Raw genomic sequence first — 27,686 nt, forward strand, 5'->3', positions numbered from 1 at the left:
GGGAATCAGTGGTGGGGTGGCACAGAGGAGCTATTTCCAGTGCCCCAGTGCCTCCAGGCCCCAGCTGCCTCCTGCAGGAGCCATTCCCTAAGGAGGGACACAGCACTCAGCCACTGAGATGGGATGCAGCTGCTCTACATCCATCATGTACCTCAGTGCTGCTCAGTTCTTTGTCCTGAAACTGAAGAATGTCACCTAAAAATGTTATTCATGCTTGAGAGGCACTGCATTCCACACTCATTTTCCAACACTTTCTTCTCAGTCTTCTTCAAAGTGCACTGTGGTTGAACTACTGCATATCTCTATGCACAATGTATTTGAGCATCTGCACAGATTGCCTGGAATTCCCTAAATACTATGATTAATTGTGGGATCAGTCTGTATTTGTTTCTACATTCTTGCAAACAAGCTTCTGTATTTCTGGAACTTATCTACTTTATGAGTCATATATCAATGAGACATGCACTCATTTAATGATATTTACATGAAACAATATATGCCTGACAATTGCAATCAGATGAAAATGATCACATTTATCTTAAAGACAACTTTTCATGAAACACATACAAGTAAAAGGCTTATTAATTTTAAAATACTTCATAGTTCTTCCTGCAAACCCTTAGTGGTTTTCCCCAGATACTGCCATAATTATGGTTCTGATGGGAGTCTTATCTGTGTTCGGGGAGCAGGGTTGGGCCCAGAGGCTTAGAGATCAAAAGAAATTCTTGCAGACAATCAGAAACAGGTTTCTGAAATGTTCAATTTCTGTCTCAATGCCTAAGTAAGGCACCCGATTTTCAGCGGAGTCCTTAAATAACCAAAAAGTCGGTGCTGATGGGGATTGGTGAAGAGCAGCACACCTGATCCTGACCTCTCTTGCTTTGAAAGTCTCATCTGAGGCCCTTGCAGGCTCCCCTTGGCTTGCAGGGGCTGTGTGGTGCATGCAGGGCGAGCCAGGCTTTGTTTCCGCAGTGCACGGTGACCTGTGGCGGGGGAGTGCAGACGCGGAGCGTGCAGTGCCTGCGCCAGGGCCGGCCCGCTGCGGGCTGCCTGCCCCAGCACAAACCAGCTGTCCTGAGAGCCTGCAACACCAACTTCTGCCCAGCCCCCGGGAAAAGAGGTAAAACTCGGCTCCAGGCGCTGCAGCAGCCTTGCAGCTTAGAGCTCTGTACCCAGCAAACATCCCCTTTTCACTACGCCACTGATCTGGCCTGCTCCTCCGTAAATGGTTTTATTCCCAGACTTCCAGGTTTACAGTAACTCTCTGATATTAACAGCATCTCTTCTTCACCAAGTGAGCCCTCTTAAAGCAGACTTGGGAGTACAGCTGGCACTGGCATATGTGAAAAAAGCCATGCTGTTTGGTGCTGAGCTGCACCTTTATACTCTTGTTGAAAAAGCATTCTGTGCTGGTACTGCTTTTGATGAATAATAGTAACTTTGGAACTAAGAATTTGCCATATACTTTTAGTCTTCCAGACTGCACCCAGCTCTGGGATTCCAAAATTGCTTTAGCTAGAATGTCCTTCTGACAAGTGCATGACATGGAGCCAGGGATCATTAAATTAGGGTGTCTCTCCATTTTCATGTCTATTCTATTCTTCCACCTCTTCAGTGTGAGAAGTGAGGGGGAGCAAGAGGTTTTGTGCCATGGAGTGATGGAGGGGGAAGTCTCTCAGCACCACCACAGATGGAGAGTGGTGCATTACCCTGTTCCAGAGATTTGCTTACAGGATGGTTACTATTTGTGACTCCTTCCTAACTGCATGGAAAAAATCTCATGGAAGTCCATGTTTGTCCCACCTAATCTGGTTATCTAGGTATGCTAAAGCACTTTAAACAGTGACTTTCAAAATACTGCACATTAATTTACTTGTTACCTTTTAAAAACTGGGAGCTGGAAGCAACCTCTATAAAGCCTAGGCTGGATTGCAGGAGGAAGGTGGTAATGGAGTTGGGAGCAGAGGTCAAGCTCTGGCCTTGCATCTTGTAAACTGACATTATCCAACCACCCCCACGTCTGCCCCAGTTCCTGGCATTGCCTGTGCACAAAACCCCTGAAACCCAGTGAGATCCCAGCAGACCATTCTGCTGCATCAGCTCGAGACATGCAGGGTGTCAGCCTCATCTATCAGGGGGTCTGAATCCAAACAAGGACATGGAGATGAAATGCTCCTAAAAGGGATAAGTAAATACTTCTGCTGTTTTTATCAGTGAATGTTTCTAACACTTCAAATTAACATTCCTAAAAGGTTCTGCTGTACTTTGGAGTTTCTGTGTAACTTCCTTGTCTGTTAGGATATAGCAGGGACTTTTCTTTCACCCCTGTTTTCCCCTGCTATATTTCATGTCTGAAGTACTGTCTGTTATTAATTTTGGCCTTGGCCTGTTTTTCTCTCTCCTCACATCTGCAGGAGCCCTTTCCCCTTTATTATACCTGGGTCATCAGGCTCTAGAGATCAATTATCTCCTCGCTGCTCTCTAAATTTCTGTCTAAAGCAGCAAAAAGAGAAGAAACCAGCTGTGCTGGAATCACACTGAAGCAAATCAGTCTCTATTATCAGCCATGCAGCTCCAGCTCAGTGATCACAGGCAAGAAATTAATGTGTCAGGGAGAGTTTGCACACTTTCCTAGACAAACTGGGTCATTTCCATCCCTCTCTAGATGCAGTTACGGTCACTGTAACTCTGGTAAACCCAGCTGCTTCAGATGGATGAAAATCTAAACAACTTATAAATACTTTGGTAAATAGAAATAAGGACCTGACTGCCTGATGCCCTTCCACTGCATTTTGTGAGGCTTTGTGTTCCTTCCAATAGTCCTTGGATTAGGTCCCAATTTCAGCCATACCTATATTAGTATTTCCCTCTGATCTTCAAAGGGGGCATTAAGATTTATTAACATGGCTTCCTTAGTGCCCCTATACTTTTTTTTAAGCAGTAATTATTTTTTTTTAATTTACCCTTTCGTGGCAGGATAACTCCTTTCTGCCTTCATAAAAACAGCTTGCCCTCCTTTGTATGGTGTGTGCTTGTCACCTCTTGTCTGCTTTGGGTTCTCCCAAATTCTGCCTGGTGGCAGCAGGTCAAGGGATGGGAAGGCTGGTGCTGAACTGCCAGCTGGATCCCTCCTGACACTCCATGCAGAACAGAAAGGCAGAGATGTGGAGTGGGAAGGCTGCAGTTCAGTCCTGAGCTCCCCAGCTCCTGTTCAAAAGTATTTTCTTTCTGTACCATTAGAATTTAAAGACAAGCTCATGTTTTGAAAACCTGAGGAAAAAATGGCCTATTTTAGAAAAATTATGAATATTAAATTATTTTATTTTTAATTTAAATAAATTTGAGGATGATAAAGGCATAAAAAATCACCTTTGCCATCATATAAAAGAATATAAACAACAACAGGGGTGATTAAACCAAAGAAGTTGCTATAGAGAGATGGATATGCCTCCTGTTCCACAGAACATGCAGAAGTTTGTGCACTGTGAGGGAGCACTTATCTGCTGTGACTCAGTAACTGATCTGAGAATGCAGACAGTGGTGGCTAGATTTCTGCTCAGTCTCCTTGTAAATTCCTTTTATTGACCATGTAAACAGTAGTTCTGAGAGCTGAATGGAATATTTTCCCATGCTTGCTGGAGATTTCAGTTTAGCTATAAATTTTGCTAAACTCTATTGAGTCTTACTGCTCTCAGACATGGTGAATTTGTTTATAAATCACCCATATGAATCATCACTCTCCTCTTTTAAAGAAACATAAAGCATCCACTGCAAAACTGGACAGAGGAGCAGCTACAAGGTGCTTTTAAAACAATGGAGTTGTGTGTATAAATTATATCTGTACATAAATTGAAAAGTAATAGAATTTTAATTGAAGAACATAATTTGGCTGTATTTGTAACTAAAAGCTGGGCTTTTGAGAACTAATCATGGTTAGCAAGCCTCTTCTCCCATTTCAGTTAATTAAGATTTTGCCAATGTGGCATAGTCAAAGTCCTAAAAGCCTGACTCATGACACTTAACTGAAGTGTCTGAGAAAAGAGATTTCTGAGGTTCCCTGAGAGAAAGAAGTCTCTGCAGAAAGTGCTGGGATGCAAGCCTGGAGGAGAGGTCTTTGTGCAGGGCCCAGCATTCTGAGTTCTGTGAGGTCTGTGTGCAATAAACTCCATGTGATGATGATGATGGCAGCCAACAACTGGTATCCAATATGGAGTAGGCTCATTTGTATGAGTACCTGGCTTTGGAGCAACATTTGTAATCAGAGATGTAAACACAGATGGCATTTTTTATCCTTTAATATTAAACTTCTTCTTGTCTGCCTGGGCTGTAAAGTGTGCTCCAATTTTTTTAATTCCCTCAGCTTTTGAACCCCTTTAATATTAACTCTATCTCAATCAAGTTAACAAATCTCCTAACAAAAATTTAATGGCTCTTAAAATAAAGCAAGAAACTTTTGAAATTTTTGAGATGAAAGCTCATTCATCTTTCTTCCCCTTTGAATCCAGTCACTCATTGTGTTTTTAATATTACCAAAGGCATACAAGGGTGTGGGACTGTTGCCTGACTTGCAGACTTGCTAAAACACAGTCTTACCATATTGCTTGGGTTCCTCTCCTTCAGATGATCCTTCTTGTGTGGATTTCTTCACTTGGTGTCATCTGGTGCCCCAGCATGGTGTCTGTAACCACAAATTTTATGGCAAGCAATGTTGTAAATCATGCACGAAGAAGAACTGATAGCAGCATGTTATCTGAACCCTTCAGTGATTCTCTTCTTCCAATTTATGTTGGAATTATCTCTGCTTTGAGGCAAGACATGGTGCCACATAAACCACTGATGGAAGAGACATTTTTTCTAAGGGAATGTCTGAGGTACAGTAATTGTTGGATAGATGTTGAAAAAGGAATGTTTCTTTCTTATTTTTTTTCTTAATTTGCTGACCTCACTAAAGCACAGGGTACTATGGATCACTTGAGCACTGAGACTCGAGGGGAAGTTCTTCTTTGTTTAAAAGTGTCATTTTGCACTGTCACGTGTAACGAGGAAGAAATCAAGGCAAGGGAGCCTTTTTTGGCTGATTTACTGCAAAGCAGGAGAGTTGGGAGCTGGAGGAGGAAGGACCACACCATCAGGAGGTGTCCTTTCCTATTTTTTGTGACTTGTCCCAGGGTGAGGAAGGTGTTTGCTGCCCTGGAGGGACATCCACGGCCAAGGGCTGGAGAAGGCAGCGTCACACCTGTGGCCACCAGAAGTAAATAGTGCACTACAAAGATACTATGGTGCTTCTCTACCAGACTTGCTGCTGGAAAAGCAAGTTGTGCATCATGCTAATGTTTTTTATAATTTTTGAAGAATTCATTTTCTGCTTCGTGTAGAAACTCAGAGGTGGTTAACCAGTAACTTGAAATGTATTTCTAGAAATATGCAGCGTTAGGATATTTGGACTTTTAATATTGCTGTGTTACAAGTAAAATAGAATTTCATATTTCAACTAACTCAAGGAACTCGGATTGATTGAGCTCAATGGTAATGTTTTCAACTTTCTAAGCTCATTAGATACGTAATTTTAAAATTTAAACTTGATATTTTAAAGTAGTTTTGTTTCAGAAGCTAGATTGTTTGAATGCCAAGATACTAAAGAATGTCTTCCTTCTAATCTCAAATCTCCCTGCAATTTTGATTCATCCATTACCCAAAGGAAATAACAAGAATATTGCAGTCCATCAATTCATGCTGAATTCTCTAAACAGTTATTTATTCACATTGCACATAAAACAAGCATGAAAAGATAAGTGAATTATTTTCTCTTACCAAATAAAAGTCAATTCTATTTTTATACACTCTCCTAATATTTGTATTTAGTTCAGAATCCACAAACAAAAGAACAAACAAAATCCACAAACAAAAGAACTGTAAGCATGCTGATATTCGTGGCCATTCAGTATAGAGATGCTGATGCATTTGATACGTGGTGCCACTCAGGTGGTTTCTGCATTGGAAAAACCCCAACCTATTTGCCAAACCCATTCTGAGACAGAGCTGTGTCCTACTGCAATTTTCTGGGGAGTGCCTGTGAGGGACATATTTATCTAATTCCACCCAATCCCACAACTTTGTTTGATGAATGTAGTTCAGTTTGAGTGGCTTTTTTAAAGTATGGTTTCAGTGTAGGATTAGCCAGCTCAGCACTAATGCCAGACAGTGGTCACTTAAAATTAGCAGTTCCTTCTGAAGCAATTTAAATTAAAAACATGTATTCTGTGATACTTTACAAAATGATTGGAAACATATCTCAACCTACACTGCTCTGTCTTGATATTGAACATTGTGTAATTATAACCTTTTTTTTTTTTTCTAGGAAAACTACAAGGTTGTTTTTGTTTTGTTTTTATAATTATGTCCTTTTTATTATTTGATGTAAAATAATTAATTTATTAATGCATAGCTTTTCCTTTATATTTCTTTGCTCACTTCCTTAAGTGAGAACTGAGGAAAGAAAATGGTAGTGTCACAAAGTATGAATTATGGTGTAAAAAAAGCAAAAACTATAAGTGTAATATTTAATTATTTTATAAGCTTTGTAATAAAATACTCTAACTGTTTCATTATATTTGGAATTGTAAAATTCATGAATAAAATATGGAGGTTATAAGTAAATATCAAGTGTTGTAAGTGCTGTGTGCATTCCCTTGCATCTTTGTTAATTGTCCCATAAGAAGAAGTTTATCCTGTTTTTCTGCTGCTGTGTTTTTGGGAAATTGGGCCCAAAATGGCAAAATGGGGCAAAAATCAATGGTTTTATTTGCATGACAACACAAAAGCTAAAATACAGAACAATACATGTGCAAGACAAATCTAAGCTGTGGCTCCTGTCAGCAAAGTGGGGATTTGTGTATCCCAGAACCAGCAGGATTCCTCCCTGTCCTCATCTGCAAGGTGGTGCTCAAGATAAGGAGCCTCACTCAACACAGCAGGAGCTTTTACAGCCTCTCCCATCTGCCTGGGGACACTTTATTTCTCTAAAACTGGCTAAGAGCTTTCCAAGCCAATCCCTAGAAGGGAGGGTATCATTCCACTGATCATTTCAGATATATTCTCCAGCATATATTGGTGCTTTTCCCTTTGTTCAGAATCACTTGGTGCTCTCACAAGAGCCAGATATTCAGAGGGCTGTTGATAGAAATACTGAGATGCCTCTGACACACAGTACAACCCAGTAAGCAGTAATAGATCAGGCTGCTCCTGAAGGACTCCCAGCAAGAGCTCTTTGCAATGGGATTTGGACTAGTGATTTAAATAATTAATATGCCCACACAGGAATTCAGACAATAAACTGCTCAGTGTTTGGGGCTAGAATTTTGGAATTAAAATGAAGCGATGGTTGTCAGTGAATTACAGTGTTGGAGGGGGATGTTGAAAGAGGAAATATTGCATAAAGATGTGCTGTTGTGTGCTTGGATCCTCACCAAGTCCACAACTGTTTTATTGCTGAGCCCTTGCAGCAGTATTTGGTACACAAAGCTTGGCAGCTTTCTGGGAATCTGTTGCTGCAAGGTTCACTTTATAGAGCAGAATGGGCTCTTTTCATAAAGGAGTAGCTCGATTTCCTGTGGTCAGATTTCATCACTCAGGTAAAGGGTGCATCTGCCCAAAACTCATACAGATATTTAATGAATAGCTTGATTGTGTAAATCAAACTCAACTCTCTCAGATGCCCAGAAGACATGAAATGCTGGAGACAGATGAATGTTTCACTGCATGTGGTTTTATGGTAACACGATCCATACCCCATATTTCCTTTATTTTTCAGCAAATCCTATTCAAAAGCATCAAGAAGATAAATTAACATTACTATTTCTGTTGTAATTGAAGTACAGCTTTGCAGGGTCACTGGGATGCCATTGTGTTCAGGGCTGTGTGTACAGGTCGTGAGGGGCTCAGAGTCCTGAGTGTGCCACAGGAAACTAAAGAGAATATCACATTATTAGGGAGCTCATGGTGATTAGGAGGAGAAGTGCTGCTGTCTATGTGGACAGTGCAGGACATCTCCAAGGCAGCTCTGTGCAGGTGAGATCTGAAGGAGCAATGCTGAGGGACTTTATCCTGACTGCTTTGGAAGCAGAAATGAGGTGTGTTCAGTGCTGAGTCCTAACCAAGACAGGGACTGTCCCAAGAGGAGGGAAATCCATATGGATCACTCACCTGCAGTTACTGGGGACTGAGAAGTGAGGATTTGGCAGAGCAGTAGGCCTCCTTCTCATTAGAATATCCTGAAATAAGGAGGTGCAGCTTCCAGGAGATGCTCTAAATTCCTCCCCAGGCACTGCTGTAAGAACATCAGCCAAAGCAAGCTGACCCCTGTCTGCTTCCTGCCCACTGTGCACCACCACCGTGGATATTCTCTGTGCCCTGCTCCTCAGGACAAGTCCAGGTCCAGGCTGGGCTGGAATGTGTCCTTTGGTGTAGCTCACACTCTGGAGTCCTTCCCCTTGAGCTTCCCACGTGCAGTCAGAGGCACAGGGGCAGTGGGACTGACCTGATCCTTAGCCCTGCCAAGGTGCTGGTGGTTATTTACAGCATCAGCCTCACAGTGCCAGGGGAAGGCACAGCCTCTGCCTGGAGCACAGTGAATCAGAAACACACTCTGGCCTCCCAGCAGCCAACACACACCAGACAGGGCTAAGGGCAGGGGTGCAAATGTCTGCCAGCTGGGCTGAGCTAGAGCAAAATCTGAATTCTTCCATTCACAATATAATGTAGTAACATCAAAAACAGTTTTCCTTACGTTCCCTACTATGGGGTCTGTGCTTCAAGTTACTAAATATTTTATGTACTTTCTGTTCAATATTAAGGATTATTCAGTCATGAACAGAACCTGCTTTAATTTCTGGATTCTGCCAATGGAGGCAGGAACCTTCAGCTGATTTCTAACTTCCAGGCTTGCTTTGTAAGCATTAAATCAAGCTATTGTCACCATACATGTCAGCCTTAACACTGCTGTGTGCCTACTGCAAATAATGATGGATCTTTAGTATCCCTTGGGCTGGCAAACATTAATTCATTATGTTCTGTTGTGGTAATGTTCACTAATCCTTTCATAATAACATAGCAAAGCTGACAAAAATCTAATTCAAGAGGACTATGAATGGGTTTTTATGGAAAATGTTTACTTGTGAAGCTCCTACCTGTGGAGACCAAAGAGATTTTGGAGGAAAGCATAGACAAGAATTTCTTTTTTTGGGGGGATCTCCTTTGGGACCTTCTCAATTCACCACAATATCTGCATTTGGTCTGTCTGATAGGACAAACTGAAGGGATTCCCCCCAAAGCAGGAATGCTCTACCAAAACTGTTTTCATGGAAATAATGCTCCTCTACTGTCTCTGTTTAGATTAATTGAAGAGAGTCAGGATATCTATTAAAGGAATTTTCACTTTCAAAGGCTTTAACTGTACAGCTCTCTCCACTGATGTTTTAAGTAGATCAGAAGATTTCATTCTTAGAGAGATATTGCCTGTCAGCAGAAAGCTCACCAACTCAGGTTTTGTAAAAATAAACTGCAGATGCCAAGTTGCCCATAACTTCCATGAGTCTGGGCTTTGCTGGGGTGTGGGGAAAAATCAACCAACACAGACAATAACAGGCTGTAAACACAGCTCTCTGCCATTAAATATAGGATACACTTCATCAAACTCTATCATTTCCCACAACTTCATTCAGAGGGGTTTGGTGTCCACTTCCAAAATACTGGTTGCAAACCCAAAATTGTGTATAAACACAATGTATAAACTGGAAGATCTCATCTGAAAAGCATCCAGCTATTGATTGAGGCTGTCAGGCAGTGTAAGGGGCTGTGATATCCACGTTACACAAACCTGAGCTGGCCTCGTGTCCTGTGGCCACTTAACAGCTAATGCTGGCTTTGTATTGTGTTGTTTCTCAGTTGCAATGGAACTCTTAATGAAAAACCATGAAATTGGCATGAGGTTATTGATCAGGTGTCAGGATTACCCTGCTAATCTCCATCTCCAGCAGAGCTGTGTGACATTTGGCTGAGGGACTGGGGAGCAGAGCAGTGCAGCCCCCACAGGCTGGTACAAACACTGAGCTCTCCAAGACATGCTGTGCATCTGTCCCACTCATCAGCCATTCCTTCTGCTCCTTAGCACAGTGACTCTACCCTAGAACTTGCCCATCACTGAGAATCCTGCCCACATTCACCAGCCTTGCTGCTAAAAGTAGGGCAGAGTAAAGTAATAGTAAGGTAGTGGTATGAACAGCAAGGCAGAGCTAAAGCACCTGTGCCTTCATGCCTGAGGCTGGGGGAGAGCACTGAGGGAAAACCTTCATCTGAGGAGGCAGAGCTGCTATCCCTGCCCTCTGGCAGTGGCAGCCCATCCCTGTGTCCTACCACTCCAGGCCCTTGTCCCCCTCCAGCTCTCTTGGAGCACTTTAGGAACTGGAAAGCCTCAAAGGGGCCACCCCAGAGACATTCTGGGTGTTGGTGCAGGTATTTTAACCTCTTCTACAATCTCCTGTGAGTTAGAATCTGTGACCTGCTGTAAGGTCAGGACTCTACTGTGAGGTGGCAGATGATGTTTTTGCAAGTTCTTCACTTGTGTGAGAAAGGAAAAGAAGTGGAACAGAAAAGTGGATCCTGTTTGGATTAATTCTTGATTCTACACCTGTGACATAGCAGCCTGCTGTGGTCAGAGAGTGGATTTACTAAAACCACTGATCACTTTCAGGGCTTTAATCACCTCTCTCTAGATCACTGTATCCAGTATCCCCTTAAATGGTTCATTTTATTTAGGGGAGGAACAGCTCACACCCTCTGTATAAGGGCAATTGTTAGGGTGCCCTGATATTAATGTGCCATTGTCCTGCTAACAGCCCTGATCTGCTGAGAGGTTGTGACTTAGACGGAGACTAAAACTCTTCTTTTAGTTCAAAGATCCCTCAAATCAGGCCAGTTTTAGAAACTGCTACCCAAACTCTTCTTATCCACATATATACACACACACACATATACAAGAGTATTGGATACTTACAGACTGTTCATCTAGATCTTGTTTTATGTAAGGAACAAAACTAAGGTGAAAAAAACACCCAAACTATTCTGCATGTGCTATGTCTTGTCAGGAAACAGCCAGACTAAAGTAGCTCCCCAGCTTCCCAGGTTGCACAATCCCACTTTGCCCAATAAGAGAGTGCTGCAGGAACTGGGTTGTTCTTGGTGCTGGCTTTTGTAAATCTTTTCCCCGAACTTCTCATTAACCTTCTGAACCTCATGTCTACTGGATGGATCCCAGCCAGCACCCTTCACTACCAAAGGACTCTTTGAAAGGAGAGTTTACACCTCAGGTTCCAAATTGATTTTCTGTGGCACACTAACTACATAGAAGAGGAAGGCAAGCAGTGGGTTTGCCCTTTTCAAAACAGCAGTTGATTAAAAAATAAAGTGCCAATAATGTGAGAATCGTGTCTTGAAACCTTCAGACATTTTGGCACATAGCTATGTCTCTCTCAGACAATTGCATCCCCTTTTTCACTGCTTCCCTCTTCCTGTCCAGAGCTGCCCCCTGAAGCCATCGGGGGGTGGGAGCAGGGTGGGATTGAAGTGTCATGGGATAATCCACTCTGACAGGGAACTGCACTGATTAAAAGTTATGGCTTTGGAACAGCAAAGCTCCCACTGCTGTCCGTGTAAAAGTTGCTGCTTTCTATTTAAACCTTAACAGTCAGATCTAATCAAGAGAAAATAAGGACGTTTTTATGGATTCCATGAGAAAAATCCCCCTCAGGTGTAGCTTGCACGGTTTGATCAGCTCCAGTATCATGTTTTAGTGTTTCATATTAATCCAGCCAGCTCCGAGCCAAGAATTTAACTTTCAAACTTGCCTGACGGCCAGGCAAAAACATTTTGGCAATTTGTTATTATTTCAGCTAAACTTGCAATATGCAAATTAAGATTTATGGCAAATGAGGCCTTAAAACTATGCATTTATCTCCACGTGGAAAAGGTATCCTGTAGCTGCAAGGTGCCAAAAAATACCAGAGCTGGGCAGAGAACAAGCAAATTACAACTCCCAGAAGGCACTGGAGAGTTGTACATCAGCATTTGGTGTCCTGATGACAGGAAACAAACTATTTCACAGTCTGAGATTTTCTGGAAGATATGGAGTTGACCCAGCCCTCAGACTAAGTATCTCATGTCACTGTTCTCAACTGAAAACTGTTAAAGTGTCAGGTAAATCTGGGTTTTTCAACAAGGCTGAGCTAAAAGAGAAATTATTGTTTCTTGGAATGTAAGCATCCTGTTGAAAGCACAGTGATGGGAAAACACTGATTAAGTACAGATAACATTTATATTCCTTTTTATTCTCCCATCCTCGTTTCTCCATGCATAAGCAATTAAGATCATTCCCATGTGCCAATTCAGCTTTGCTGCAATCCCAGTAAGGCAAAGGGAGCAGACACTGCCAATTCCCTGCCTCCTCTTCCTGGGGTAGTCCAGAGGAGCACAAACCATGCAAGTCAGATCCAGAGGTGCTCTGGAGAGATGCATTCATTGCTGTGTGGTCTAATTCCCTGCTCTGCATTCTGCAGAACTGAAGACAATAGGATGACACATGGACTGGAGATAGATCCATGCATACTTTCCTTCCTAAGTCAGGGTTTCCAATGAAAAGCATTGGAAAACTGAGACACATTCCCAAAGTTCAGCTCAGCCTGAGCCTTGGGGTCCAATTTTCATCTTAATCAGAAATAATTTTCCTTAGGTTAAAGGATTCATAACCACACAGAATCAGTGCACACAGGCCAGACTGAAGCCACATCTGGCAACAAGGGCTTGAACATGAAGAATGCTCAGTGGACAGCACAGACTTTTTCTCAGTCTGTCCCCTCACATGCAAACCAGAATTTCCAGATTCTGGAAGCCCTAGTTTACTGGAAGAAAAAAATCCCCAGCCTTCATTATCCACCTTATTCCCTATTTTTACCTAACTCCTAGGAATATTTCATAGAATTAGAAAAATTGTGAGGAGCTGATTCAAGCAAGGCTTGGACTTGGTATAAATACAGAATTCTGCCTTAGAGGACAAACGTGGATTAACCAAGGAGATTTGGTGCCAGGGCATGTGGAGCTGGGTTTGCTCAGCCCTGCCCTGCTGTGGCTGGGAGAGGATGAGTGGGTAAGAGAGAAAAATCAGAGCACAGACCATGTGTGTTCTTAGACAGCCACCTAGTGAGTTTAGCAAGGAATAAGAGCTCCAAAGAAATTCTGTGAATTCTCTCAGAGGCTGGAGTTACACTACAAACAGAGTGCTAAAACACTGCCAGACTTTGCCATGAGTGCAAAAGGGCTTTGCCTCAGTCAGGGCAGTAGCAGAGCAAAAGGGTGTTTCAATTACTGAGCTGTGAGACATGATTTATCATCCCTCTGTGATTCAAGTATTGAAAAAGATGTCTAAGTGAATTGCAGAATTTTGTTCAGGAACAAGAGCATGCGTATGGTTTTATTTACATACATATACACACATACATGTATATACATATATATATGTTGTATATATATACACACCTCACCTTTTTCTTACATGCTCATTGCTAAATCAAAACATTTCTGTTGACTAAAAACCTTACAGACATCATGCAATATAGAAAAAGAGGCAAAGTCTGGAGGGATAGAGAAATTCACAGTTATTAATGTTTGGAAAGGGCATCTAAGAAGAGAAAATCCTTCTGTCAGCCCAGCACCAACACCATGTTCACCATTAAACCCTCAAGTGCTGCATCCACCAGCTTTTGAACCCTTCCAGGGATGGTGGCTCCACCATGGTCCTTGGGGGTTGGCACAGGGATCCTGCTCCACTGCTGTGGTGTGCTGGGCCATTTCTGCCAAGCCAAACTTGTCTGTGGGTGTGACATTAGCAGGAGAAAGAAAAGAGAACCTGTGAGCCCATTTCACCTCAAAACCAGCACTTGTATTTCCTAGTTGTGTGTGCTGAATTCCAGCTCTATGAAAAAGAAGTGGGGGGAAAAAGACCTCAGTCACAAGGATCAACAGAAAAAAAACCATTCAGGTATGATTTTTGGAGTTTGCTTTTGCAAAGTTCCCCCAGGGAGATGTCTGAGAAAGCTACACACTTATTGTCTCATGCTCTGGGCACTCACAGAGCCACAGCATGCAACTTTATCCCTGTGCTGGAAGGACACAGAATGTGTGGAGCTGCAATGAAGCAGCCAGAGTCAGCACCTCATCAGTCCATTGGTTACCTATTAACCACTGCTCAATAAATTGCCTTCTGCTATGAAGTTCCCAGATGGTCTGTAGTTATAAATGGGAGCACTGAAAGGAAAATTAAAGAAAAAAAAAGGAAACTGAAACAAAAACTTACGATGCTAGTGGAAAACCTTATCAAAACCATGGTTCTTCAAAGTTCCATCCAATTTCAATATGCCACAGATTGGCTGCAGGGGGGTGAGTAGTTCATAGAAGAGATAATCAAACCCTGATGATGACATTCTGTTTGAGATGTTGTAGAATTTCTACTTAGGTATTTATTGCCTCCCAAAACTCTACCAAAAGAGAGAATTGCCTGGGCTGCAGATTGTGTCAGTCCCGATCCACTGCTGTAGACTTGGTCATAGAGTTTCTTTGTACTTATGGACTTGCAGTGTTTGCAATCCCCAAGTCTAATAATGTGATAACATATTGAAAATAGCTATTAATGTGCCTTGAATTCCTCTTGGAAACATCAGCTCTACATACCTAATTAAATATCCTTGACACACACGAAAAATAATTGCAAGGAAAAGAAACCTCTCTCACGAGGGCCAGATGATTTTAATTAGGTCTCACTCAGAATCTTCCTGGGCTCACACAGCTCAGCTCTCAACAAAACACTGAGTCACACTGAGATGCCATACTGTGCTCCCCTCCTTTCCCTTTCACACTGCCTGCTGCTCCTGTGTCCCAGTTTCTCCCTCTTCCTTAAGAATTTGCTGTTCTCCAGCCCTCAGAGCTGAGGCTGTGAATGCCCCAGACATGTGGGGCCAGTTACTGATTTCTTACTTTCCATACCCCAGAGAGCTGCTCTGCACATCTGGTGTGATTCTGTGTAGAAGCTGAACATATGCACAGAGGCTCCTCACCAAATCTGTGCAGGAGCACAAACTATTTATTTATTCATTCCAGAGGAGATTCAGTCCGTTTATCCTCCCACAGCCAGCAGCAGGTCTGCTATTATCCCAGCAAGTGGAGTGTGGACTCAGGTCTCCCTGCCTTCCTTGGAGGGCAAGAGGGTCTAAATCCTGATTTAGGATCTCAGCAGAGCCCAAGGGCATTCCCAGAGGGAAGCTGGGTCCACCCCAGCTGCAGAGATCCTGACAAATTCAGGCTGCTGCCTCCACAAACCTCCTTCTTGATGCCCAGGGAGGGGCAGACTGGCACTTTTCAGTGTCTCAGTTACAGCTCAGATATTTAAGGCTAAAGAATTTGGGCATCTCTAAAGCACAGTGTTCCACCCCCCTCCATTTCCCAGCCACAGATATTAATAGTTAACAGTAAAATTTATACTCCTTGAGAACTGAAGTGATATGGACACCCAGTTTGCTCTGAGGAGTTATTTACAAATACTAGACTTATTTAATCTACTTCAGCATAACATATATTGGTTGTCATAGTTAGCAAAGTCCTGCAGTTGTTTCTTGTGGGATTTCTCCTTTCCTGAGCATTTTTAAGCCTGGGCTCTTGATTGGATATTTTTTATGTGTGTGGTACGGGTTTAAACAGTGTTAAGTGTCACCAGACTCAAGCTGGCCCTGAATGGCTTGTGTTCAATGCAGTGTTTTATCTGACATCTCGAGGGGCCATTCTAGATCTTGCAATGACTTTTGAGTGGTTTTTTTTGTTTGGTGGTTGGTTTCTAAATGCCAGATCAGTGAGTCTGGCAAATTGTAACTATGATATTAAGTTCCAGCTGTTGGACAGACTTACAGCACAGCCCATAGACCTTCTGAAATATCTCCACTGCAGTGCCACCCTCCTCCTCCACCTGAGGTCACCCACAAGTGTCCCCCAAATGGCCACTGCTTCCCAGCACTTCCCTGCTGCTGGAATTCAGCACCAGCAGGTGCTGCCTGTGTCACTTCCACAGCCTCTGAGGTTTCCATCTCTGTGCTGGGAGTTCTCTTCTGTGTTTTTTTTACCTTACTTCTAGTACAGCAAGGAATTTTATCCTGCAGTCTGCATCCAGCTGTTGTTTTATTACACACAATGTTCTTTAAATGGACTGTCTCCAGAGCCTCCATGATTCCTCCAGTTCAGTACAGATATCCACGCAGGGCTTATTAGCAAACTTCACAAAACTTTCTCTTTATTTATGAGAAAAGCAATGGCATTAGATTAAGAGCTGTATTTAATTTGTCCAAAGAGGAAGAGCTGCTCAGTGCTGCTGCATTAAGGCAGTGTCACACAAGTGATCACAGGTGTCAAAGCTCTCTGACCTGCAGCAGTTCCTCTGGCTCTGAAGCCATGAGTGTACTGAGATTCCTGCCTGCATGGATCATTCTGTTATTCACCTGAAGCACGAGTAAATTCATCCCTGTCAGACCATGAAGAAAATACTTCTTCTTGGGGATGTATAAAATATATTTTCTCTATGCTAAGTGTGCAAATATGTTTTTGTCTCAGGTAATACCTGTATGACACTAATTTCTACACTGTGTATTTGAAATTTCTTCAGTGATGATCCCTAGAAAAGTCTTCCCAAGTACCTGACCCCTGGAGTAGTGTGTCTGTGTGTTCCCATTACATGCCTAGAGGTGCCCTGGAGTAGTGTGTGAGCCCTGTTCCTGTTTACAGATGTTCCTCTGGTGGAACATCTCTGTGCAGCCTGATTCAGAGCCTGCTGGTTCTTTTCCTCTATGACCTTCTGTCAGGACACAGCCTTGTCACCAGAATCACCTCATGGAGTGCCCCATAATGGCCATAAGACATGTCAGAATTACAAGAATTTAAGACAATTTGCAAGATTTTGCAGAATTGAAGCTTGTGGAAACAATGGTGATAGGTTCAGGCATAGCTGCAGTTTTGTTCTAGGACTTCATTTGACAATTTGTTCAATACCATTGCTCTGCTGTATGAAGTGAAAGATATTGTTAGGGAGGGAAAGGATCCAAGGAACTGAAAGCCAACCACCTTTCAGTACCCCTGGAAAAATAGCAGACTTCTCATATAAATAATCATCAAGCTGCATCCATCTTCCTGTGGTTTGAAAATAAGGACAGGACTTGATTGAGTATCTCTGTGATTATGGGTTTAGCCTTTAATGATTCAGAGCAAAAATATCTCTCCAGGGTCTTCTAATTTAGAAAGAAATGCTCCATCATCTCCCATGAACAAACCCTTTGGTGTTCCCCAAAGCCTCTGGAAAATACCCTAAGCAGACTGGCAAAACTACAGCCATGAATTCTCTTGCACAGGACAGTCTGGTGGATTTTATTGCTTCCCAGATCTTTAACTACAGAACATTCCTTTGTAAGTCTTCATTGACCTTTCATAACCCTGAGTTTAGATTATATTATTGTTTCTATCCCTGATTAACTTACTTAAGGTTTATTTTTTGATTTTAAGGGCAGGCAAAAACATGGAAATACAGCTGAAGCTGGTGGGAACTCGAAGCATGGAAATACTAGAAATTCACCTCTGGTATCAGAATGAAGCCATTTTACAGGAGTCACATAGTATGTACATTGACAGAACACTCCCAGTTTATGAAATTAAACATTTACTGGAAATTCCTTTGCTATGGTTTAATTTTTCAAATCTGACATGCTGACAGCATGTGGCAGAGCAAGCAATGATAGCAGGAAAGCATATGGTTATGTTTTTTATGTTTATGTTGTCTTGTGAGCATGAGATACACAAGAACACAAATTTAATTAAGACTTGCCCTAGTTTTCTGACCAAATTCAGCTGAGCTGCAGCACCCACATCAATGCAGCAAGTGCTGCAAGAGGTACATTGCAGGCTGAGGGGCAAAGCCATATCAAGAACACAAGAAACAAACCCTTACATTTGCTGGATGGCTTGCTAGAAAACACCTGACTTGTTCCATTTTCATGAAAATAACCTCTGAGACATGAAGCTGTGACAGTTTTTGTAAAACAAGAGGAAGGCTGACCCACCTGAGAAGCTGGGATGGAGCTGCTGCTCACTCCCACTGCCTGCAGCAGTGCTGTGATAAAAATTCTGTGCTCAGAGGACAGAGCCAAGGAACCCCACAACTGAGCCTGCAGATGGCATTTCTCTCTGTCAGTGTTTCTCAATGCTGAGCCTATCTAGTTTTGAATAAATTCTCATATTTTTGGTAAGGTAAAAGAAAAAAAAAAAAAAAAGCCCAACCTCTGTTTTCACAAGTTTAGGAGATTTAAATTCAGTCTGTCTGTGAAACTTCATAGAAGAAGAAAAACTTCCCACAGCTCATCTAGAACTTAAAAGAGGTTTTGCTGATTCCATTGATGTTTTACACTCTCCATGTGAGACAATTCCCTCCACTGATCTCCCCCAGTGGTCCTAATTTCAGCAGTGAATTGTTGGATCACAGAAGGCAACTGCATGGGGATATGTAGAATAACTTGTGGAGGAAGTCTCATGTCACATGAAAAATCTTTGAAAGCAAGTTTAGGTGTTTAGGTTATTACAAAAGGAATGATAAATCCTTCCTTTATGCATTCTTTTTGGACACTATTAGAAGAAATGCTGTAAACAACCACACCTCAGAAGTGTGCTATCCTTGCTGCTCAGTAGCAGTTACCTGGAAATGTTTGTACTTTTTTCCTCTTGTTGCTATAATTGCACATCAGGAGGGATGTGGAACAGAGTTGCAAAAAGGGGAAAGGTGGGGTTGGAAAAACTCATCATGGGACATGAGGGACGTGTGCAGGTAGATCTGAGTGGCATGAGCTGGATTAAAATAATTCAGGATGAGCCCCAGCAGGGCAGAGTCCATGCCAGGCACACCAGGAGGGCTGACTGTGGTTCTGGTCTGAAGAGGAGATGTTCTGCTTACAGCCAGACACTTTTGGGGACTCTTTGCTGACGGGCAAATACACACCAGAAATACCTTTGGCTTAATTCAGGTGGTGGTGGAATAATCAGGATGATCCAAACCTTGCATGAAAGATGGCACAATTCTTCAATTCTGCCTGTGAGATCACTGTAGCTCTCCCTAAGCCTCTGAAAGCACTGCAGATGTACATACAGCAGCTGCACTGCTATGAGAAGCAGCATCCTTGTCTCCTTCATGAGCAAAGTCTCCATAAACACAGTTCAATGCCTCCAGCAGCTGATAAAACCCAACAAGGAACCCCTTAACTTTTCTCTTTTATATTACACCTGTGTATTTCTGAGCTGCCTTCACCTGCAGCATCCTTTCTGAGTTAATAGAAACTGAAGCAAGTTTCTAAGTGTTATCACCTCCAAAAGGTGTTTAATGAGAGTGCCTTTCCTAGCCTGTGACCAATCCCAGTAATCCCACAGCTTCCCTGGACCAGGCACTGCACAATGCATAAATGAGCAATTGCTTTCATACTGTTTGCCTGAAGGTTTTCAGCAAATGTGGATCTACTCGTGTGCCTTAAGAAAAAATACTCCAGCAAGTAAAAACATGAACGTGTCCTTAAAATTGCCCTTCTGGAATTAGCTCAGACTATTTGCAAGAATTCTTGCAACTTAGCACATGCTTCATCTTCAGCTCAGAGTATTAGCCAAGCAATAATCAGCACTCAGCAAGAATTAGAAAGCCAGTTTGTCACAGTGAGGTCATGGGGAAGATTATTCCTGCTTTATGACTCCATTTATAATAAATATTCCATAGCCTGTCATGGAAAGGATGTAGAACATATTTATACTTCCAACCTCCCTTTTCACATAAAAATGTATCAACTTGTCTGGTAAATTCAATAGGAGCCTATTCCCTTTTGTCACTTTTTACAAGACTCCTGGCTCAGGAGAACCAATAATCTACCTCAGAGTGTAAGAGAGATCTTGTCTTCCTTTGAAAGTTAATGTGGCACAGATCTAGATTAGCAAAGTTATTTAGGTATTTCCTTTTCAGCTAGAATATAACTGCATAAATCTTCTTCTCAGACTCAAGTCAAACATCTGATGCACTCTCCTCATATTTAGGCTGCTTATTACCATCTGTTGAGGTATTAAGATTCAATTTCACAACATCATCTTACTCCTGTCCAAGTATTTATTGCCAGATAAAAGTGGGCTTGGGAAATCAGCCTACATGACAGTGTAATGCCTCTGTCCTCCTCTTTCAGAAACACTTGAAGGAAAATCCAGTGCATTTCTCAGAACAGAACCATTCCCTTCTCTGAAAAAGGCAACAGGAAACCTGAGCTGTGTCTCACTACGTGGCAATGAGACATTTGATTCCTCACAGGGAGGGAGCCAAAGCAACAGGACATCCCCACACCCAGATGGTCAGAGTGCAGCAGAATTTAGACAAAATTTCCCTATGTCCTCAGATTCCCTAAGGGATTATGTCAAAGGAGCTGGCTGTGGTATTTTTACAATCCCTGTTCCAATGCCCATCTCCTGCCTGGTGTTGCCAGGCTTGCAAGACAGGTTGAAGAAAAGCTCCAGGTTCCTTTCTTTTTTTATTCTGTACATATTAGCAGCACTAATGGTGATGATACAATTTTAAAAAAATGAAATAACAAAATAAATCAGACTGAGGAATGTGTTATAATTCAGGACCCAGACCACTGAAATGTTATTAAAAGGCAGGAAAGAAAACACAGCTAAGATTTCAACAGGTATCTCAGAAAGACTTACAGCATGAAATTGACTAGAAAACAGGAAAAGCATTTTATTTGCAAGACATGAAGACACATGTTGTACCTGTGTCCACTCTAAATATATAATGAATATTTAAATGCACGTTGTTGAAACAAATTGAGTACAGACAGCTATTTCTTTTTACAAAACATATGGAAGTGATCATGACGGAATTACTCTTTCCAAAAAGAAATTTTGAGGAACTTCCAGTTGTACTCCTATAAAATAATTGCTTAGAGAGGGAAAAAAACCAAAACAAAACAAAACAAAAAACCAAGAAACCCTACAATCTTTTTTTCTAGTAAGAAAGTTTCTAATCCTACATTTTTTTACTCCCACAATTCTTACACAAATGGCTCCACTGAAGTCTGCTGCATAAAGAAGCTTCCTTAAGTGAGTGAAAAATGATAATAAAAAAACCTGGTAACATAATTTAAGCTTCACAAAAAAAAAAAAAAAAATAGATTTGTCTTGAGATGGCAAATGAGAGGTTTGTCTTGAGAAATTGCATATGATTTTTTTTCCTCACCAGCATTGCAATTTCTGCAAGGGTTATGTGGCATATCACAGGTGAGCTGATTCAATGCCTGGAGCCTTTAACTGTTCCACAAAAAGAGCTAACAGAGGAAATGAGTGCACCTGCCCTTGAGGAGAGAGAGGACAAGGATGATGGAAATAGAGAAGAAGAAGGATTCCACCCCCCAAGGCTGAGAATCTGTTAAAATCTCATATAGCTTCGAGGAGCCAATTCACACAATTGTTATATCAGGACAATAAATCAGAGAAAGGCTGAAAGAATGGATGAACAGTCAAAAAAGAACCACACTGAGAACAAACCAGTAACCCCATCTAGGTGTTGAAAGATGTTGGGATTTGTATTTTAAATCTTTAAAATTATCTTTTTGCCCTGGCCATGGGGAGATAAGCACCCTTATCTCCATCTCGGGATCTTTTGTCAAAATACACATCCTCTCTTAGTTGTAGAGCTGACCTGGGTCATTTTCCACAGCCTCTCCTCAAAGCTCCTGGCACCAGCACCTGGTCATCACCTCAGGCTATCCTACTTTACAGCAGCCACACCTCGTTTTCCCTAGCAGGAATTGTTAGCATCACATCCTGCAGTTCACTGGACATTTCCATCAGGATTCTAAGCAGGATTCTATGAATCTAGTGCTTTTGCTTTGGGCCATTTCAGTCCTTTAACCTAAGGCTGCCAGTAAATTCAACAACAGACTTTGCATTCTGATTTATACACACCCATGCGGATTTTCCCCTTACATGGAAAATACTGGTGTTTATGTGAAAAAAGAAAAAAAAAGTCAAGTGAGCTTAAACCCACCAGTTTTATCTGCCTTTCTGAGGCTGCAGTACTTTAAAACTCTCAGCATGGTGCATAAAGCAGTCAGCAGCTTTGCTGTTTAATTGTCCTTTTCCCCAGCCACTTGCAGGAATGGAGCACTGGCACCCCTGTGCCACAGCTGGCACACTGAGGCAACAAGTTTATGCCCCTCCTGAAGTAACATCTGCTTGAGGATGAGATTTGCTTAGAACTCAGAAAGTCACTCTAAATCCTATCTACAATCCTATTAAGAAAAATAATGAAAAAGTAGCAAGAGGCAAGCCAGCTGAAAAGTGAGAATAAGGATTAAAAACTAGCAAAACTTTAAGATATGAGCACTGAAGAAAAAACCCTCTGAAGCAGGCAGTGGGTAACATATCTTTGGTTAAGATGGGCTACACAGTAAACCTGTCATAAAAGCCTTCTGCAAACCCATGAACAACTATATTTTTAAGAAATCCAATAATAAACACTGAACATGAGCCCAGTCCAGTATAACTAAATACTATTTCTTGTTGATGTAAGCTCTGTAGCCAGCGGAGTGTGGTGCTCAGTTAAATCTCTGGCAAGCAGTGGGAGGAGTGCACAGTGCAATCTCAGAAGGCAGGCAAAGACTGATGGAAAGGGACAATAAATGAACCAATGACTAGACAGACAGAAAATCTCACCCAGCATTTTATCTTCCATCTGCTTCTCCCTATAACTGTACCTTTACAAAACCAGATCTCCCTTCCTGACACTGGAAATGGCACAAGGGGTGTTTATGACAAGGGGAATGTGTTTAAACATACAAAAAAACCCCAAAACAACAAAATTAAAGTCTGAAGGTAAGAATTTGAGAGCAGACACTCTTGAAAAAGATTTCTTTAAAATAAAACATTCTTGTGTTTTCTTTGTTTTCCCATGCTGTTCTTTAATCTGCCCCTTAAAGGAGGGTCTGAAGAGCATTGAGAGAGAAGCAGAAAAGAGATGAAAGAAGGAAAGATGCAGCTTTGAAACAAACAGTGAAATGTGTTTCATTCTGTCCCATTCTCCAGCATTCCCTGCAGCAACAGTGGGGAGCAGTAGGGAATGTGCTGGGGAGGGAGTTTGGCTACGAGTCTCAGTTCCAAACAGCACATTTTTACATGGCACAGAGCACAGGCTTTATCACCCTTCCCATCAGGTCTGGTTATATTTGACACTTACACGTTTACATATACTGTTATCTTCAAGCCTTGTAAATCATCTTCCATTTAAATTTAAATTGCTCCCCGTGGGGCAGAAGGGAGGACGAAGCAGTTAAAAGCTTGGTAGTTAGTGATTGAGTTTCCAGGCTCTGTAGACTGCAAGAGCCGGTGAAATTCTGCTACAGGTTTTCTGTGTTCCACATCACCACAGATACTGCAGAGATACAGAGGGTAAATGTTTGCTTCTGTTATCAAATGTGCAGGGATAACAAGACAGAAAAACTTTATCTTCCTCTGCATAGCAAGAAATACTCTACTACTTTATAAAAAGTTGGTTCTTCAAGAGATGAATGATAGACAAAGCATCCTTAGGGCTGAAATGACATTGATAATGCAGCCCTGGATTGCTTCTACCAAATAACTCTAACATGCAGCACTTCAGCAGCTCTGCCTCTGCATCACCCTGCACCTGCTGCAGCTCTCACCTTCCATCCCCATTTACCACACTCGGGGAGAGGATGAGAAAACCATTTCCAACAGGATTAGCAAATTTAGAATCAATGGGTTTTATTGATGCAAAGGACAGAGGGATTTCTGCTAGCAAAAGAAAGCATCCACCACCTCTTCAAGCTCCCACTAATTTCGATTTCTTACTTAAAAGCAGCAAAACACTTCTGAGTTGTCCCTGGGGAGCAGTTCTTAATGAGATGGAGTTGGCATAGAGCACTCAATCAGTGCAACAAAGGACACTATTCCTTGGCACTGACTTCGAGGTTTTTTATGGCAAAACCGTACTGATTTCCAGAGCATTCTGTGCTCAAGCATTTCAGACTTTGCAAGAATTGCAGCACTGAATTTTATCAGCTATGTCAGTTTGATTGGGTTGTATTCCAGCTCCAGAGGTGCCAACTATACAGTAATATTTTATTGCTTGTATTGCTGACAAAGACTGTATCATCTAGCTCTGGAAATGTACTTAGAGGGCTGTAAATAAAAAGGAAATTTTGCAGAACTAATATTGCAGGTTGTGAATGGCACGGGGGCACATTTACAGTAGAACACTGATGGCACTTTCTGGTTATTTTAGCAATTGGATAATGATGGATGGAGCTACAGTAACTTTGCCTTGGGTCTCAAGGGAGATCAGTGCATATCCTAGGCAACACCCTGTTCAGGAAAATTAATAAATAAATGAATAAATGTTTTTATTATAAAATAAAGGCCTTTGATTTAATATCAAAATTAAATACTGAAGACAGTAATTCTGCTGAGCAGGAACTGTGGATAGAGCACATTGTAGCACCTCTACAGCACAGGGATGGTGTTTCTGAAGTGATGTCCTGATCTACATCTACTGCCCATGGCCACCCTTTAGCACATGGCTTGTTTGGCAGGATCCAAACCAGCACCAACCCAGCCAGGGTTTATTCAGCTGATAGAGTGAAGAGCTCTCTGAGAGTCAGGGCTGCAGTGTTTGCATTTCTGAGTTGTGCTGAGCCTGGTCCAAGCCTGTTCCAGCTGATGGAAGCACTCCTGTTGACCTTGGCATGTGCTGGATGCAGCCCTTGGAGCAGTGAGGGGCAGTATGGTGTTTGAACACTGACATTCTTGAACAATGTGAATATTTCACAATTTAAGGAACACATAAAAGACAGCTATTTTCCCTCCCTTTTAGTGCTCACGTTACAAAACTGTGGCACAAAACCCCTGCCAGGTTCTCCAAGCCATTGAGCAACCTTCCTTGCTTTTACATTCTTTTGTTCTTGGAAAAAAAGTCAGACAAAAATATCATCTGCATCATCTCAATGTTAAACAGCTACTTCAGACAAGGACTGCCTTATTTTTTCCAATACTTAGCACTTCAGAAGTGAACTGTGTTGAGAGCTGAAAATAATCAACTATTTCATTTAGTGGACGCCAAAATCCTAGTTAAAACCTGTTTCCATTTGGAAATATCAATACTTGTCCCTGTATCACACAAGGCCATGCACTGCCTTGATCATGGTCCAAGAACAGCAGTTCTCTCCAGAGATTCAGTAGGAAATGTCCCAAATATCATTTTAAACACCTTTAAACTTGCTAAATGCTGAATACTTTAAAAGCAGTTTCAACTGATTTTCCACCACCAAGACATGTGACTAAAATTTTCATAGCTTCTGAAATAGGCATGATGCAAGCAGGACTGCTTCCTTTTGTGACTGCAGTTTTCTGATCTGGTGTTTTGTCACACCAGTTCTGTGGTTAAATACATCAGTTCTGAGCAGGGGCTCTGACTGAGACATCATCAAGCACTGGAAGAGCTCAGGGGCCAAGAAGCTGTATATCCAAACAGGATTTTCCATGTCTTTGGCATTTCTTCTTTTCATAAGTCCCTCCATAACATAACATGAGAATTTTAAGTTACACTGCATTCTTTGTCCCTTCCAGCAGCCAACCCTTTCTCTTTGTTGTTCAGCAGAGCAGTGCCTACATTTGGTGACAGTGCTGCTACCATAGTTTGCACATTATGAGCCAGATTTGAAATTAAGGGGAATTCTATGGCTATAAGAACATATTTTATTTTGGGCTTTGATTTCCTTGGTGCCTTTTTTTTCTTTTTAACTTAAGATGGCATCATCATGAGAATGACATATCCTGGAAGATTGTTTCAAAAGAATGAGGGTTGCAGGCTACCCATGGAAACAATCAACTTGAGGTATTTCCTAGAGATCTTATCACTGTCATAGCAGAATTTCAATGTGTGAGGCAGATAAATATGGATGGCAACTGAGCTGCAAATTGACCTTGGAGGCTTGGGATAGATTTAGTCACTGCTGCCAAAAAAATTTTCAGGTACATCAGAGATTTGTGCCCAGGGGTCCTCTTCTTACCCAACTAACTTGTAATCACAACTGTCAGCTTCAGAACATTTATATGACCCTGTGGAGTGTAATGTGACTCAACCATCTGAATGTGAAATTCGTTAGACAACTGCAGCATGCTCAGTGGGAGCAGACTGTGAGACAACTGTGATGGATAAAAGAAGATGAGAGAACAGGTTAAAGGGTTCCTGCAGTGGTTTTGCAGGTTTGGGAATAGGTGTGCACGTATTAAGTGCCAAAGTGCCTCTTCACACACCTCCAATGAGATCATTTGGGTGCTGTGAAAACTTCAGCAGTAACAGAACCTGACACCTATCTCTTCCAGTATCAGGGTATAACAATGATTGGCCTGCACTTTAATAAGCCTTGCCATTCCTTGTTTATCAAGGACATAATGCTTTGAAAGAACAACTTGCTTGATTATAATCTGGCAGTGAGAGGTGTGAGCAGCCCTCCTCACAGCACTTTACTCATTACCCACAGCACCTCTCAGCCTGTGCCAATCACTCTTGTGTGAATCATTCTAATTGTATAAAGGGGTTTAGACACCACTAACTTGTATCTGGTACAAGCAGGGTTGATTTATTAGCCCTCTCCCACTTATACTTGTTTGAACCTCCAGTAGTCCAAAAGGAATCTATTGATCTAGTTAAGGGCTCTATGTAAAACTGAGCCCTTAGGCAATGAGACTCCTTGGCAGGCTCTCACTGAGTTATCAGTTACTTTTTTTTTTTTTTTTTTTTGGTCTAATTTTACTTCCCCTGTCCATTTTGTCCCATAATTTCTTCTTGCTGAGGTGGGCACTTACAGAGAGAGGCAGTGCTGCAACTGAGAGAATCAATACTTCCATTGCAGGGTACTTACAGTGCCTCATTCTCTTTGCATCCTGTGCCCTTCATATGTCAGGGATAGGGATCAATTATGAAGATCTGTCGGGTTTGTTATTACATGAGAACATTTATTCTGTTAAGAGGATGAAGCAAAGTCAGCAAGCCAAGATCATTTCAACTACAGTTGCAGCCTGTTAGAAAGACAAGAATATTTCCTTTATTCTGAACTCACAGAACAAAGGGACAATTCTCTTCAGCCTGACCACTGAAGAAATCTAATTGAGAATCACAACACAGAGATTGAAAATATCTGGACAATTTTTTCTAATGGTGTTTTTGCCTAAAGGCTTTTCCCCAAAGCCTCTCCTACATCACAAAAAGAGTCAACAAGAACAGCATTTATCAGCTCCCTTTTTGTACTGGACTGAGAGCATTACTTCATTTTCCATAGCTGGCCCAGTTCAGGGCATGCAGTTGTGGCCTCCTCTTGCCCCTCTAAGGCACTGTAAACTTGAATTTGCCAAAACTAGCAATGTCCAAATACACTGCAAAAGGTAGAAAGGCAGCAAGTGTGAGCAGAACATGGCTCCCAGATCTCTAAGAGCTTGTTATTAGTTTGATTAGCTGT

At 41.9% G+C, this 27,686-nt stretch overlaps 1 protein-coding gene and 1 long non-coding RNA gene across 5 annotated transcripts in view; one reads left to right on the top strand and one right to left on the bottom strand.

The window, feature by feature from the left end:
• Nucleotides 1-5,884, top strand: part of ADAMTS18 (ADAM metallopeptidase with thrombospondin type 1 motif 18) — a 79,412-nt gene extending 73,528 nt beyond the window's left edge. For 3 of the 4 annotated variants that reach the window (XM_079316465.1, XM_079316468.1, XM_079316467.1), the window contains one exon: nucleotides 4,621-5,884. In XM_079316465.1, coding sequence (XP_079172591.1) covers nucleotides 4,621-4,932 — 312 coding nt within the window. In that variant the 3' untranslated portion in view covers nucleotides 4,933-5,884. Of the gene's footprint in view, nucleotides 1-972; nucleotides 1,121-4,620 lie in introns of all 4 variants that reach the window. The other variant, XM_079316466.1, reaches the window with a different exon arrangement.
• LOC306807157 lies at nucleotides 158-27,181 on the bottom strand. Its single transcript, XR_013775642.1, has 4 exons — nucleotides 27,093-27,181; nucleotides 4,594-4,678; nucleotides 2,964-3,207; nucleotides 158-175 (listed from the first exon to the last, which is right to left on the bottom strand). It is a non-coding gene; the product is annotated as an uncharacterized lncRNA (long non-coding RNA).
• Nucleotides 27,182-27,686: the final 505 nt, after the last annotated feature.

The sequence above is a fragment of the Erithacus rubecula genome (genome assembly GCF_903797595.1).
Source record: "Erithacus rubecula genome assembly, chromosome: 12".
Lineage (NCBI taxonomy): Eukaryota > Metazoa > Chordata > Aves > Passeriformes > Muscicapidae > Erithacus > Erithacus rubecula.